At 32.6% G+C, this 14,762-nt stretch overlaps 2 protein-coding genes across 2 annotated transcripts; one reads left to right on the top strand and one right to left on the bottom strand.

Annotated features, from left to right (window-relative positions):
• Positions 1-3,384: 3,384 nt before the first annotated feature.
• On the top strand, positions 3,385-9,294 carry LOTGIDRAFT_113325 (hypothetical protein; the record flags this gene model as incomplete). The annotated part of the gene is made up of 3 exons (XM_009051649.1): positions 3,385-3,751; positions 4,106-4,492; positions 8,984-9,294. The coding sequence occupies 3 exons, from the start codon at positions 3,385-3,387 to the stop codon at positions 9,292-9,294; spliced, it is 1,065 nt and encodes a 354-aa protein (XP_009049897.1).
• A 4,736-nt stretch (positions 9,295-14,030) lies between these two features.
• Positions 14,031-14,264, bottom strand: LOTGIDRAFT_78989 (hypothetical protein; the record flags this gene model as incomplete). The annotated part of the gene is made up of 1 exon (XM_009051515.1): positions 14,031-14,264. A coding segment is annotated over one exon (234 nt), but the record flags the coding sequence as incomplete, so codon positions are not given.
• Between the last annotated feature and the right edge of the window lie 498 nt (positions 14,265-14,762).

The raw sequence follows: 14,762 nt of genomic DNA, 5'->3' as shown, positions 1-14,762 counted from the left end.
CCTGGCGACATAGAAACCATTTTAAACATCAAATTTGATTTACTGTATCAAAAAGTACATAAAGTGATTTTTGCGTGGACAGAACTACGGACCCGCGACTCGTATGTGAAATTGCTGTTGATTGGTGTTACGATTCATTTCTCATTATCAAATCTCATCTATTACAGTAAAAATGGAACCCGCGGAATACTTACTAACCGGTTTAGATTTTTTTTTAGCTGTTAGTGACGTAACTTGAGTATGTGTAAATAGTTTTCAGAAGTATTAAGAATGTACGAAAATCGAAAAATCCCTACAGAAATATCTCCAGGAATTTGTTTTCCTATTTCTATATATCTTTTCGGTATATGGCAGTGTCTGATATTTTTTAATATTCAAACACACACGGATTTGAAGGCTCAAATTTCGACGGTGTACTGTGAACACTATTACTGCTTACGGCTTAGCTAAAAACAATTCCCGTTTCTGAGACTAAAGTATGATTGGTTAAAAAAGGACACACTCGTACCTTTAATCCAAAATGACAATCATTTTAAAAGGTTTAAAGTTGGTAAGGTTATATTATGATAGAGTATGATGTTACATAAGGAATACTAACGTGTTATAAAACAGTTTTGAAGGGTTAATAGGGTTTCACGTCGTTTGTGCAATCACATGAATTACAAAAAAAGATACGCATGTGTTCTTAATTCATAGGATAAGAAGTTACTAAGCGTTTCAAATAATAACCAATCCTTTTCTAACATTACAAAACATAAGTTAAAAATAGACGCAACTAATACGTCAATTAAACGTTACAAATTGTTTGTTAATTTAACTAACATTGAACATCACTATTAACAAAATGAAGTAGGTTGTGTTGGCAGGATATAATATAGGTTAACCACTGGTTTATTTATTCATTTCTCACAAAAGAACTATCCAGAATACAACAGCGAATTCAAATGTTAATCCTTTCGTCCCTCCATCTTTGAGATATAACTGATATGAACAATATTTAGATATGCCATTTCACGAATCCCACCCTTAACACTCGATCAAATAAATGAATTTCTAGTCTAGAGTAGAATATAGTGACTGTATCTCTATAGTCATTGTTGGTATCAGATGTTATAGTCTAGATATAGAGTAAAATATAGTGACTGTATCTCTAGTCATTGTTGGTATCAGATGTTATAGTCGAGCTATAGAGTAAAATATAGTGACTGTATCTCTATAGTCATTGTTCGTATCAGATGTTATAGTCTAGATATAGAGTAGAATATAGTGACTGTATCTCTAGTCATTGTAGGTATCAGATGTTATAGTAGTCATTGTAGGTATCAGATGTTATAGACTAGATATAGAGTAGAATATAGTGACTGTAACTCTATAGTCATTGTTGGTATCAGAAGTTATAGACTAGATATAGAGTAAAATATAGTGACTGTATCTCTATAGTCATTGTTGGTATCAGATGTTATAGACTAGATATAGAGTAGAATATATTGACTGTATCTCTAGTCATTGTAGGTATCAGAAGTTATAGACTAGATATAGAGTAGAATATAGTGACTGTAACTCTAGTCATTGTAGGTGTCAGAAGTTATAGGCTATATATAGAGGAGAATATAGTGACTGTATCTCTATAGTCATTGTTGGTATCAGATGTTATAGTCTAGATATAGAGTAGAATACAGTAACTGTATCTCTATAGTCATAGTAGGTGTCAGATATTATAGTCTAGATGTAGAGTAGAGTATAGTGATTGTATCTCTAGTCATTGTAGGTGTCAGATGTTATAGACTATAGAGTAGAATATAGTGACTGTAACTCTAGTCACTGCAGGTATCAGATGTTATAGACTAGATATAGAGTAGAATATAGTGACTGTAACTCTAGTCATTGTAGGTATCAGAAGTTATAGACTAGATATAGAGTAGAATACAGTAACTGTATCTCTATAGTCATAGTAGGTGTCAGATGTTATAGACTAGATATAGAGTAGAATATAGTAACTGTAACTCTGTTTATTGTAGGTGTCAGATGTTATAGTCTAGATGTAGAGTAGAGTATAGTGATTGTATCTCTAGTCATTGTAGGTGTCAGATGTTATAGACTATAGAGTAGAATATAGTGACTGTAACTCTAGTCACTGCAGGTATCAGATGTTATAGACTAGATATAGAGTAGAATATAGTGACTGTAACTCTAGTCACTGCAGGTATCAGATGTTATAGACTAGATATAGAGTAGAATATAGTGACTGTAACTCTAGTCACTGTAGGTGTCAGATGTTATAGACTAGATATAGAGTAGAATATAGTGACTGTATCTCTAGTCATTGTTGGTATCAGAAGTTATAAACTAGATATTGAGTAGAATATAGTAATTGTATCTCTAGTCATTGTCAACTATATTCGCCCCACCACCTGCAAAATTCGAACGAATTGTCAACTGAAGCTGAAATCAGTCTTTATCAACTATTGCCACCTCATGTAATGCGAACCACCCCTCCCCCCACCCATCCACCATCCTTTGCACATTGGGCTGGTTACGGGCCTGGGTAGAATGGTTGGAAAATCATGCTCTATTAGCAAATTGCTGTATCGAGTGTTTTTATTATTCAATGACTAAACCACTTTGCCCACTTTAATTTACCTAACCCTTCCTACATATTATCAAAGATAAGTGTACCTCTAAATGTAGACACAGATACGTTATGAAATATGTTTACTGAAATTTTTCGTTTTATGTTGTAAACAAAAGAAAATGTAAACGAAGGGAATGTAAAAGATATTGTCTTAATTAGATGAGACTACACGTATCTGACCGTTTCAACTGAATGAATAGTATTTCTTTTTCAAAGTGTCATTCATAACTCTTCAATTGAACTGGCAACTTGCCAGCAAACAACGGGAAATAAATTAGACCAACTATTATTAGAAAGTATCGTCATATTCAACCAATCATATAACGGCGCCATATATAGATCCTACAAGGCGGGGATGGTTGATAAAACTAACGTTTTCATTGGTCCTTCTGAAATAAGAATGTCTGGCATAAATTGAATGTATAGTGGTCGCTGATCTCGCTCTGTGTTCATAAAATCCCGACTTAAAGAAATAGACAACAATTAAGTTACTTTGAAACTCTTGGTATCGACCTTCATCTCTGTTGTTTACATTTAGGTCGTTGGAAAATAGGAGTGTTGACAAGTTGAATTGGGATAGTACTTCTGTGGATATATATAAACATTTACATAATATATAATTACCAATGGTTTCAGAGGTTTAAACGAGGATATATATTTAACACGTATTTACCACCGATATAGTGGTAAATTTCCTATACATTGTGTACATTTCGGACCCGATGCCTTGCCTGGAATCATTGTATTATACTATGACGAGCGACACAAATGGAGACTATTGCTGCCCTGATCGTCTTCACCGAGATATTGAAAATGGAGAAAAACTGTTGCTCGTGGACTGTCGTTCGCAGTCGGAATATAGCCGTAGTCATGTTGTGAATTCCATTAATGTCACTTTACCAGGATTATTGGTGAAGAGATTACGGAAGGGAATATTGAATATGTCAGCAATTATTCATAATAATGTTGACAAGGAACGCTTTAATAAACAATGTAAAACTCATTTAATCATTTTATACGACGAGTGTTCCACTGACCTCAATGCTAACCCATCTAGCATACTACATCTTTTAGTGAAGAAACTTCGCCAAGATGGCTGCCGTGCTACATTTCTCCTTGGTAATACAAGTAGCTTATCTTTTAACCTCTATTTACATACTTGTGTAAAATTTACTTTTGTTTATAAAATACCTCATGTAAAAAGGATTTTAAAACCTAATTAACGATCGATATTTTATAAGATGGAGACTACGCTAGCTTAACATCAGAAACTCATATAAACCAGATTGATTTTTAAAGCCGATTTTGTAGGTCTACCAAGTATTTTTCCACAGCCTCAAGACTGTTCTGTAAGTGTCATCTAGAGTTGTTGCCCTTGTCAGCTGTAAATTCCCTACAAGTTTATTTTACCAATTCAAGGGAGTGAATAACATCTTGAAGTATTTTTTCATAATATCTTTTTTTTATTTACAGGAGGTTTCACGACGTTCGTTCAACGTTTTCCAGAACATTGTGTTTCTTTAGACAGTACCGAAAACTCTTTAAATGGACTGAGTAACTTACGAATTAGTGAAGACTCAGCCTATGGTACCTCAAGTGACAGTGAAAATGATGGTACGCCTTCATTACAGTCACCCTTTCCCGTTCAAGTACTGCCATACCTTTATCTAGGTAACGCTAAAAACTCGGCCGATTTACAACAATTGAAACAAAATGGAATCTGCTATATTTTAAACGTCACCCCTAATGTGCCAAATATGTTTGCAAATGACGATTCGTTTAAATACCTTCGCATCAACATCAGCGATCACCTGTCTCAAGACTTGTTCGAGTTTTTTCCAGAAGCCATTGCATTTATTGGTAGGTATTTTATAATTTTTCAACGGCAAACGAACGCCATGACACTATCCACGTGAAACGATCGTTTTTCAAATAATTCATCTCCAAATTGATGATATTCTAACTTCAAGACATGTTTTTTGTGTTACCCATCTCGTCAGATAATAATAATAATAGTATAAAACATGGTCGTAATTAATCTTGTTTATCTTATTACAAGATAGCCTACAGGTGTGCAATTTTCCTATTTCCGGTAGTCCAGATCCACCAGATGATTGACGTAATGAACTTTCAATGTCTGGATGATTGAGTCTTGTTTTCATTTCATTATTGCTTCCAATAAAGAGTGATTCTTTTCACTTTAATTACACTATTACTTTAATTGGACTATCAGCTGTTAAAAAATACAGATATAAATATTGATGAAAATACTAAAATCTTTTAGAGATCTTTTTTTTTGGTACTTTGCACGCTTCTCAATTTTAAGAAATCCCTTAAAACTATTAGAGCACTTCAATCATGGAATGGATTACGGATAAGTAGGCTTACGGATCCTTCTAATCCTAATCCAGATTAGAGTAACGTGGTAAGATCCTTAAGAAGAAAAGAGACATGACATTTAATTGTCGCCTAACATTTCTTAAGGTTATAAAACGGATACCTTAAGGCTGTTTCAGTAAGACAGTTTTTAGAAGAGTGGGTGGGTGAAATGTTAAAAGCCGAAAGCCTCGGGGCCTTTTGACAACTACTACAAGTTTTGATTGATAAGTGATGACAATGAATACCAACATCACATTGACTTGATCTTTTTTATATAAAAAGTTGAATCTAAAATTAGTTTGTTATCCGATCAAACCAAATGACTTCTCGTTTTCAATAAACATAGCAATAATGTAAGGGGCAGTGAACGTAAAATAAGAAAGGAAACATTGTAATTGTGGTGTAGGAGAGCTTTTTGCCTAACCACATTACATAAACAATTAGATTGATTTCTTTGAAGTGTATCAGAGAAACTTATACGTCTTTCACTTTCGATTTATCTGCCTACATTTGTTGTTAGTGTTAAGAGTGAAGAAGTTCCTAAAAACTTCTATGTAAAGCACTGGCCAAGGTCACAAATAAAGAGATAAATGTTCAATACAAGATAAGGTGAAGTTAGCATAGTTAGTATTAAGTTAAAAAAACAACCACGAGTAATCTACAATAAACAAAAGTCTATAATATGAAAGTTTTCTTGTTACCAGTTCTAAAAGAAAAGAGTATGAATAGGTTCTGAAAAGTTAAACATCTATATATAAGGATTAGAATATATTATACTTAATGAGCTAGAAAATAGAGAGGGGGGTCAAGTATTATTGGATTCAATGGGATCGAGTCTACCACGGACCAAAAAATTACTAAGGTTTTTATTGCGCTTATAGGCATAGTGTAATTTTATAAAATCTCTCCTATGTTATATAATCAAGGAATAAATCCACACAGGATCTTCAAGGAGTAAAGAACAACTAACGTTTTTATCTTGAAGTTTGGCTGTGAGCCAACACTGTCGAGTCGACCAAACGCCCCCTTATGTACAGTATCACCCAACTGAATAAAAACTCGTTTGTTTAGTAACTTTAAAGGGAATGTTAACCTCGTCGCTAGGTTTTTATTCACCCCTCAAGTCACACTCAAATAAATGACACTATGCTCTTTTTTATTACATTCTCAGAATAACAAATGACAAAATAGAAAAAATATGATTCTATGAAAAGATTTTATGTATGTTACGCTTCAACCCTGACTTTGATTGATACACAAATTGACATTTTGCGAACAAGTTATAGGCCTATCTTTTAATCGCATTAATATTTCAATTCACGCGGTGGATTTGACCTAAATTTTGAAAGTAAACATGCTAAGCCCAACCAATTTAAAATAGGAACGGTCAATGACATATTTCTAACATTTGTTTGCTTGTCATAGAGGATGGGTCTATAATATTTAATTTGACGTCGTAATTCGTGTCATGTGATAGTCTACTGCCCCATTATGTCAAATGTATTGTGCATCTAACATCTTATCCAAATCTCTTGACCCATTTACATAATATTTTTTGAAATATAAGTATATGAATGAACTGGGTCACATACAATGGTATTAAAAATACTAGAGATTCAGGTGAAAACTGTCTTCTATACCGGAAGTGATAAAATACTATACAGACTGTGAAACTTTGTTGAATTCTGACGAATTGTTCAGTAAATCATGTTTTCATATTTTTGCGCGGTCTACCATTTGAATGATAATGGATGAGTTGATTTATTGAGGAAATAGAGATAATTTTGTATATCAGACTATATTTACATGGAGAAATGTCACGGATCTGCTTGATCAAAGGATAGGCCTCACTTGAAAGAAGTAGTCGTAATTTCTATAATGGCAACTCAATGTAACTTTGCTAAACACCAGGGGCAGATTATGAAAGGAATTAATTTTTCTGACATTTAGATAGCTATCTCATTACATGACTTACAATGATATGATCGACCGTGCTAGTGAACGTGGGTGTGGATTGATAACAAATCTATAGTGTGTTATGTTGCAAGGTATTGATTAGTGCCAAGGTCTGAGAAGATTTCTTGTTCTACTGACCCAATTCTTAAGAATCAATGGTATTAGCTGATTAGCCTTATCGTTAAAACGCAAGGACATTTCATCACGGCAAGAATATATTAATGATTTTTCACTGTCTTAATAGTGATAAGTTCGCGTGATTAATATCAAGACATTTTTTCCAAATAATTGCATTTTGTTGACAAATTTCTAATATTCAACAATAATACAAGAATGAAGTAGTTCACGAAATTTGTATAATGTTATATGTATAGTTCATGGTTGTATATAGGGCAATTTAGGCGATGTAGAATTCAGCGAATCTGTTCAAGCCAAGCAACCGTTTCATTGCACAGACCAAAACCGACCTAGTTATCAGTAGAAAACATTTTAAAAGTCTTCAAACTATAAGTATAAATCTCTGACGTATATTGGCCTACTGATAAATGTTGGAACACCCAACATGGAATAATGCTAGTAAACTATTTGGTATTTAAATGAAATATAAATAGAAAAGGAAGTGGGTGAGGAGTTTTTAACATTTTCTGAGGTCAGATTTCCTGTTTAAAAGAAATGAATATAAACTTATCATAGTCTCACACATCTAGACTGAATATGAACATTGGATTGTTTCCAATAGAAAAACTAATGATCCTCTCATGTTTTAGTTTTTATTTCCCAGCTCTTTCTTCGTAAAAAAGGGAGAATGAGTCCTGTCCATCACCCAAATTCAGCAAATAATTACACTTTAGAAGCTTAAAATGAAAATAAAACTTGTAAAGATTTAAGATTAGTGCGTAAAAGCGTGCTCGGAAATCGCTTGCACCATTTCATTGATATCTGAATGATAATACTAATTGAACTCAAAGTATTCAACCGATGGTAAATTTTGGAGTCATATGGAGTCTTGTTGTGTGAGACTATTTTTCGAATTAATGTATATATGATAGCACGCCTATATCACGTGATAGTCATCAAAATATACATAAAGTTGTTTGTAAATGGAGAGCGTCGTTCTGGAAAATACAGTGTATATTATTATACAGTTTATTTACAGGGGTTTACATACATTTTTCTAGAATGACACCTCAACTCTTTTGAATTAATTACTTCACTTAAACAAGCAAAGCATTGCAAACCTAGTTGAAGGCGTACATATTATTGAATATCTTGTTCCATTTGAACATTCTAATTATTCACGCCAGTGTTTTGTATTTTCCTTATACCCTCCAGTCGTTATCAACTAGAACGCAGCACTAAAAATAGATTAATTTGTATTTATGTAGAATAAAGCAATATTTATTTCTTGAGAAATTTGGTAAATTAATAGGACTGTTATTAAGTCTGAAGTAACTAGCAGTAAGATTGATGTCAAATAGTGGATTAGAGATGTGCAAATGTTATCAAATCCCATATTTGTTTTTCTGCTAGAACAAAATTGAACACTTAATCCAAAACTTACAGCTTAGAAATTGTTACTCGAACTGAAAAGTAATTGTAATAACGGAAAGCAAGAGTGAATTCTCTGTAGTTTTGAAATATCTTGAATATATTTTTCTTTTTCTGACATCAAACATAACTCAATTTCAGTGTGGCTTTATTCTGAAATGCAATAGTTTGTAATGTTGATAAAGATTTATTTGAATGAAAGAAAAGCATTGCGATTAATTTGGCGTATGAAATGTCATCTTGACTCTATATTATATTTCCTTCTTATACTTCTTTATAGAAGGGAAATGTGTTCTAATACGTTATTTCCTTTAGCTAATTACTTATTGTAAATAAACAAAATAATATTATTATATAATAATAATAATAATCACCAGTTAACGCATTTAACACCTTCACCATCTTTGCCATTTTAACCCCAATTCGGCAAAAGTTTCGATGTTTTTATTTTTTGTTTTGTCTTTTCAGATGAAGCGAGAGAGAACCACTGTGGTGTTTTAGTTCATTGTTTGGCTGGAATAAGTCGTTCTGTGACGGTGACTGTGGCGTATTTGATGAGCAAATTGAACCTGACTATGAACGAGGCGTATGATTTTGTCAAAAGTTGTAAACCAAATATTTCTCCCAATTTTAATTTCATGGGACAGTTATTGGACTTTGAAAAATGCTTACATGGTAGTGATAATTCAATAGGATCTCGATCCAAATTTCGTAATTTCGAATATTGCAACAAGAATTCGTCAAGTTCTGACATACCCCCACTGACCCCGGCAGTATGATCCACAGTCTACTGCTGTATAATAGATAAGCTGTTTGATATGAACCTCTGTTCATACGACCTGGAAAGGTCAACAAATTAGGGATGACATCCATTTTCAGTTCAGTTTCAAGCTAATGGGCCTGGATCGTTGTTTATTCAGTAGGTAAAACTTGGAATCTTTGAAAATTTAAAAAAGAAAAAGTTGGAATTTTTGAATCATCTGGATACCTTGGCCAATCACGATTTTGAGGGTCGTCCGAAAAGTTTCAGTTTACAAAATGACGACATGAAACCTACTACAGAACAAAATACCCACCAAGTCTAAATAGCTAGATAGTGTAGGTTCGACTAAGAATGTTATAAAGATAGGTCATATCCACAGAAAAAAAACACCCTTTATCAAGTCGTGCAACGAACTAGGAACCAAGACAGTGGTCACCAATGAGGACAGTATACATCTTACGTGCTATCCGTATGATAAGTAAATATTATGTAGAAGTCGAATGAAGCATAATAAAGTGCTAATAAACGATGAAGAATATAAAGTGCTAATAAACGATGAAGTATATAAAGTGCTAACGAACAAGTGTAGAAGATGGTTGGAAAACTCGACTATCTTCTACAGGGCTGAATATTATGTCTTTCACTGTTACCTCTCTTACAATGATTGATAGCAAACTATTCAAATTCAACATTTGCCCAGACTTAGACGGAGATTTTTTGGCTTTGCAACAGGAACAATTGGTACATCATATAAAAGCAAATCACTGACTGATTTGTTTTCTTGCAGTCACTGTTTTGCAGAAATTTTTAAGTATTGAGTAAAATTTCAGAAAATTATTCGGATACGATAAGCTAGGTTTTCTGACAACAATTTCCATTCATTCCATGGCGTAGGTCTTGTGCTAACTTTGAATGGCATTTATTGTATATTTTTGACAAAGAAGGAAATAGTAAAAGGTAACGTCTTAGCTTGAGCAAATGTTTTATTAGTAAATAGTACGGCTAAATAATTGATTTAAAGATTTTATTAAAAAGGAGTGGCAGCTATATGATATATAAATATATATACCATTGTTTTATAATTGATATTGGTATGATACATACCGGAAACATATACCATAATACATCATTCATTAGTAGTCATTGGCTGTTACTTTTAATTGTTAATTTCTAAATACTATTTATGATTCAAAAATCATAATATTTGTTTCTTAGTTTATTTTTTCGTCCATGAAAGAGTCTTTACTAATTGTTAAGTTTTTGATGATATATTATAAATATATAGATTATGTATATGAAGTTGTAAAAAGTTTAAAATGAATTGACATGCCTTAAATCACTTTCACAATATTATTCATTATTCAGATAACATCAAACCTACTTTTATATTTGGCTATTTTGGACAGGTGCTGAATACTTTGATTTCCCAATCTCACCTACATTGTGTTGTGTTTTTGCTTTAAATTAAGGAAAAGCAGTGGCTAACATTATTAGAGCCCAGTGTTTTAAATTTCATGAATTTGAAATGCAACAACACCCATAAGTTTTGATTCAATAGATATATATTAACATACTTTACATACATGAACTCGTTAACTGTTAATATTGATTTGAATACTATTAAGAATGATAAATGAACACGTCCAGACATGACATGGGGAATAGAAGTGCCTATTTTTTTTGTCTTATTGATAGATTTTGCAGGTTTCCAACAGTTTTCAGGTTTACTGTATTCTATGAACAAGATGATTAATGTGTAATATTGTGAAAGTGACATGAATATGATAAATTGTTAAATATTTTTCATAGTGTTATTAATATTCTATTATTTTATTAGTAAATTCTATACACAGATAAACTAAAATAAAAATATTGAAAATAGGGCCATATTGAAGGACTTACATGATCAAAATTCTACAAACAACGACAATCTAGTAGCATAATAACATTGTTCTGTGTACAAGATGAATATTTTAAATAAAAATGAAATCCTCACATAGAAATGAAACGTCTCATTTCAAACGCTCTAAGTAGTTGATATGTAGCTGAATATATACTATGATAGCTGTGTTTAAAAAGCGGAGCTTCAACCTTCCTTATAAACTGTGCCATAATATTGTGTGTGCATTCCATAGATTGCTGGAACTACAAGCTGTCCATAGCAGAATTTTCACTTTCACTAATTGATGGCTGAAAAAATAGTAATACATGCTGATGAATAGATATTAGGATCGCTTGTAGATTCGGCTATGCTCTATTGAATGCAATTTTATTTCGAAATATTCTTATGCATATAATTATTCACCCATTTCATCAGCAATTCATTTCTGGCCTAATTAGACCATATTTTGATCAAATTGCGATTTTTACCCACAACCCCATGGGTACATCCTTCCAGACCCTCGAAAAGTTTTGCATATTGGACTTGCCTTGCGTTGAATAAGAAAATTTTTAGGAAGCGTTTTGAATTTATTGGTATCTTCTGAACGAGTCCTGTCTTATCGATGGATAACTGGTGCGGATAACTCCGACCAAGACCGCTCTTGTGCCCGTACTTTTACACAGACAGAATATATTTTTGAAAGGGGTAAATGAAAGTAAAACACAGGCAGAAAATTTATTTTAATTTAATTCTAATTTTGCAGTAATAATGTCAGTTTTTAGTGAACATTTCAACGATAAATTATTTAATATTCTTCCGTAACATCTCAAAATGAAGTACATTTTGTTATAGTCGCAATGTCTCAATCATTAAATTTTAGAAATATTTAGAAATAAGATTGTTTCAATAAGAGATCTTGAAGACATGCAGGCTATAACGAATATCATTGTGAAAGTGAAGCATAAGGAAAGCAATTTGCTCGTGCATTTGTTGCATATACATTCATAATATATATATCAACTCTCATATAATATCATTTGATCGATATCACAAAGTCGAAAAATGTCAAAAATATCATTTTAGAGTGATTATGTTGTAATTGATTACCTCTATGTTTGTTCAAAATGTTGTCATTATATTTTATACACAAAACATTGAAAATGTCATAATAACGTGTTTTCTTTTTTCTTTCGATTGTCCATCTACATGGCATTTATGAGAGCTGACTGCTGAAACGACCACTTCTTTGCATTCCCCCCTTTTTCTTTCCGTTTTACTGCAGCTTCACAATCTCACGGTTTTGACCATATTTGATATCAGTGTCAACGATATTTGATAAAGATTTAAGAGGTATTATTACTGCTCTTAAACGATTCGCGAAAGGAATTTGCGTATGTTTATGAGATTTCGGATGAGTTCGATTTTTATACGGCCACACAGTAGTGTGCAGTGGTCTATTTAGAGGGGTGGGGGTATCTAAAATCCAAAAGATGAGCCTGGTTCTCGGATGCCCTCTTACATTCGTCAATGAAATCGTGATTAGGCTATGAATATGGGAAATGGTTTTGAATAAATTGTCTGTATGCGTGTGTATGTTGATGAGATCTCAGATGAGTTCGGTTAACACAAATTTCTGTAACACAAATAGCTGTAGACTAAACGCGATAAACTACAATTTTGATTGGATTTTGACAAATTTAATAAGATTTTGAATGTCGATGCTAAGATTTCAGACCACATTGATTGACATGAATTTCCGAGGAATTGTTTTTCATTTTTTTAGTTTTGCTTGAGTCAAAGGATTATAATCTAACTCATCATCGCCAACTATCCGTATTTCATCTCTATTTTTACCATATACTATCATGTCGGTACAAAACTTCTGGTGCAACATTTAACATGCAAAAACAAGGGAGATAAGTTTGCATTGACTTCTCCATTCTCTTAATTGAACGATTCTTTATTCAGTGACAAGTGAATTCTGAAAACGTTTGTAATCGAACTACTCTACAAAATCAAACTTAAAGTTATTCTAAAAACTGTACATTCTGAAGAATTCATGAACAAACGTGAACAGGGTTCTTTTCTGAAGAGATTGAGGAATTATTATTGATCCTTTTTTGACAATTAAGAATAAATATGAAAAAGACAATGGTTGGGGACTGTGTCATATTGAAAACTGACAGATCATCAAGCACATCTGGGAGAGGTCACTTGAACATTTTCAAAACAAGGTTTTTATTATTGAAGGGAAATAACTGGATTTTCAACAAATTCTCTTAAACACACCCGTAGTTTAAAGTTAAAAGACAAACAATGTGTTATAACACATTACAAAATATCAATATTATTTAATTCAATTAATAGTCAGTTGACTGGTCCCCATTTTACCTGCTTTGTCATTCATCATGTGACTAGTGTTTTGTAATAGTAATTATACTTCAGGGCATTAAAGGGAATTAGAGGTTTTTTCTTCATTTTTTATGTGTATCGAGGACATGGATAGCACCAATTTGCGTACCGTAACATTTGAAACACAAATACATCCATTCACATATATATCCTGACAGCACTATACTAGTACAATGAGTCAGCCCGTCGGGCCATCAGCACAAATGAATTGGTGCTGGATTTTGTACTCAGAAAATTTGAAGAATTAAAGGCCCAGAGAACTTATTTTTGACAAAATCTATATCCAGCCACCATCCTAACGACTGGGCTGCAAACAGCGTCGAAGTTTGAAATCAAACTATTATCAATATTGATATTTTTAGCACTTTATTCACCTTCATACATCAAAACAAAATAAACTCTAAAGGTCTATTTGAAATTTACCATCTAATATCACTGTCTTTATTTCTAGCTTCATGGGTTTGAAACACATCCACACTAAATCCACCTCGTCTTGCTAATTTTAATTCATTATCAACAAATTCTTGTGCATTGAAATCATCAGCCCATTGGGCTATTGAGGCCAATTTCTCTTGAAATCTCATCTCTTTCTTCTTTTCTTTCATTATCCTGTCGGTTCTTCTCTTGTGTACTTGTCTTTTACGACATTTCTTTAATTTGTGTTTATTCATTTTCCGACGTCGAATCTTAACAATTTCAGCAGCGTTTTTAGGTGTATTTTGTTCTGGCGAATGTGGATTAACTATTTCTGATTTATAAATTTCTGGTGCTATGATTTCTTCTAGTTTATTTAAATTCGTAGGACAGTCATAAATATTGTTACATTGTGGTGTCTCTAAAACAATATCTGTGCCCCTTCGTACAGTGCTAGGTAAAATATATTCATTTACTTCTAACGAAGTTGAAGTGAGGTTTAAACCACCATTTGAAGATGCTATCAAAGGATTTTTAATATTAAAAGAATTCATGGATGATAAAACAGGAAATGGAGATGTATTTGTGGAACCAGTTCTATTTAAATATGCTGAAAATTGAACTGCTGGTTTTTGGCCTGGAATGATCAAAATATATAAAGAGTACAAATATATTGTCTTGAAAAAAGGTGACAATAAGTCAAAATATATTGCACAACAGCTCAAATTAAGCTGTCAGTATATGTTTCAGAAACAGGAATTTTGAAAATGAATAAC

Source organism: Lottia gigantea, assembly GCF_000327385.1.
Source record: "Lottia gigantea unplaced genomic scaffold LOTGIsca_17, whole genome shotgun sequence".
NCBI classification, from domain to species: domain Eukaryota; kingdom Metazoa; phylum Mollusca; class Gastropoda; family Lottiidae; genus Lottia; species Lottia gigantea.
The sequence above is the reverse complement of the archived record's forward strand: the minus strand, read 5'-3'. Positions and strand labels throughout refer to the sequence as shown.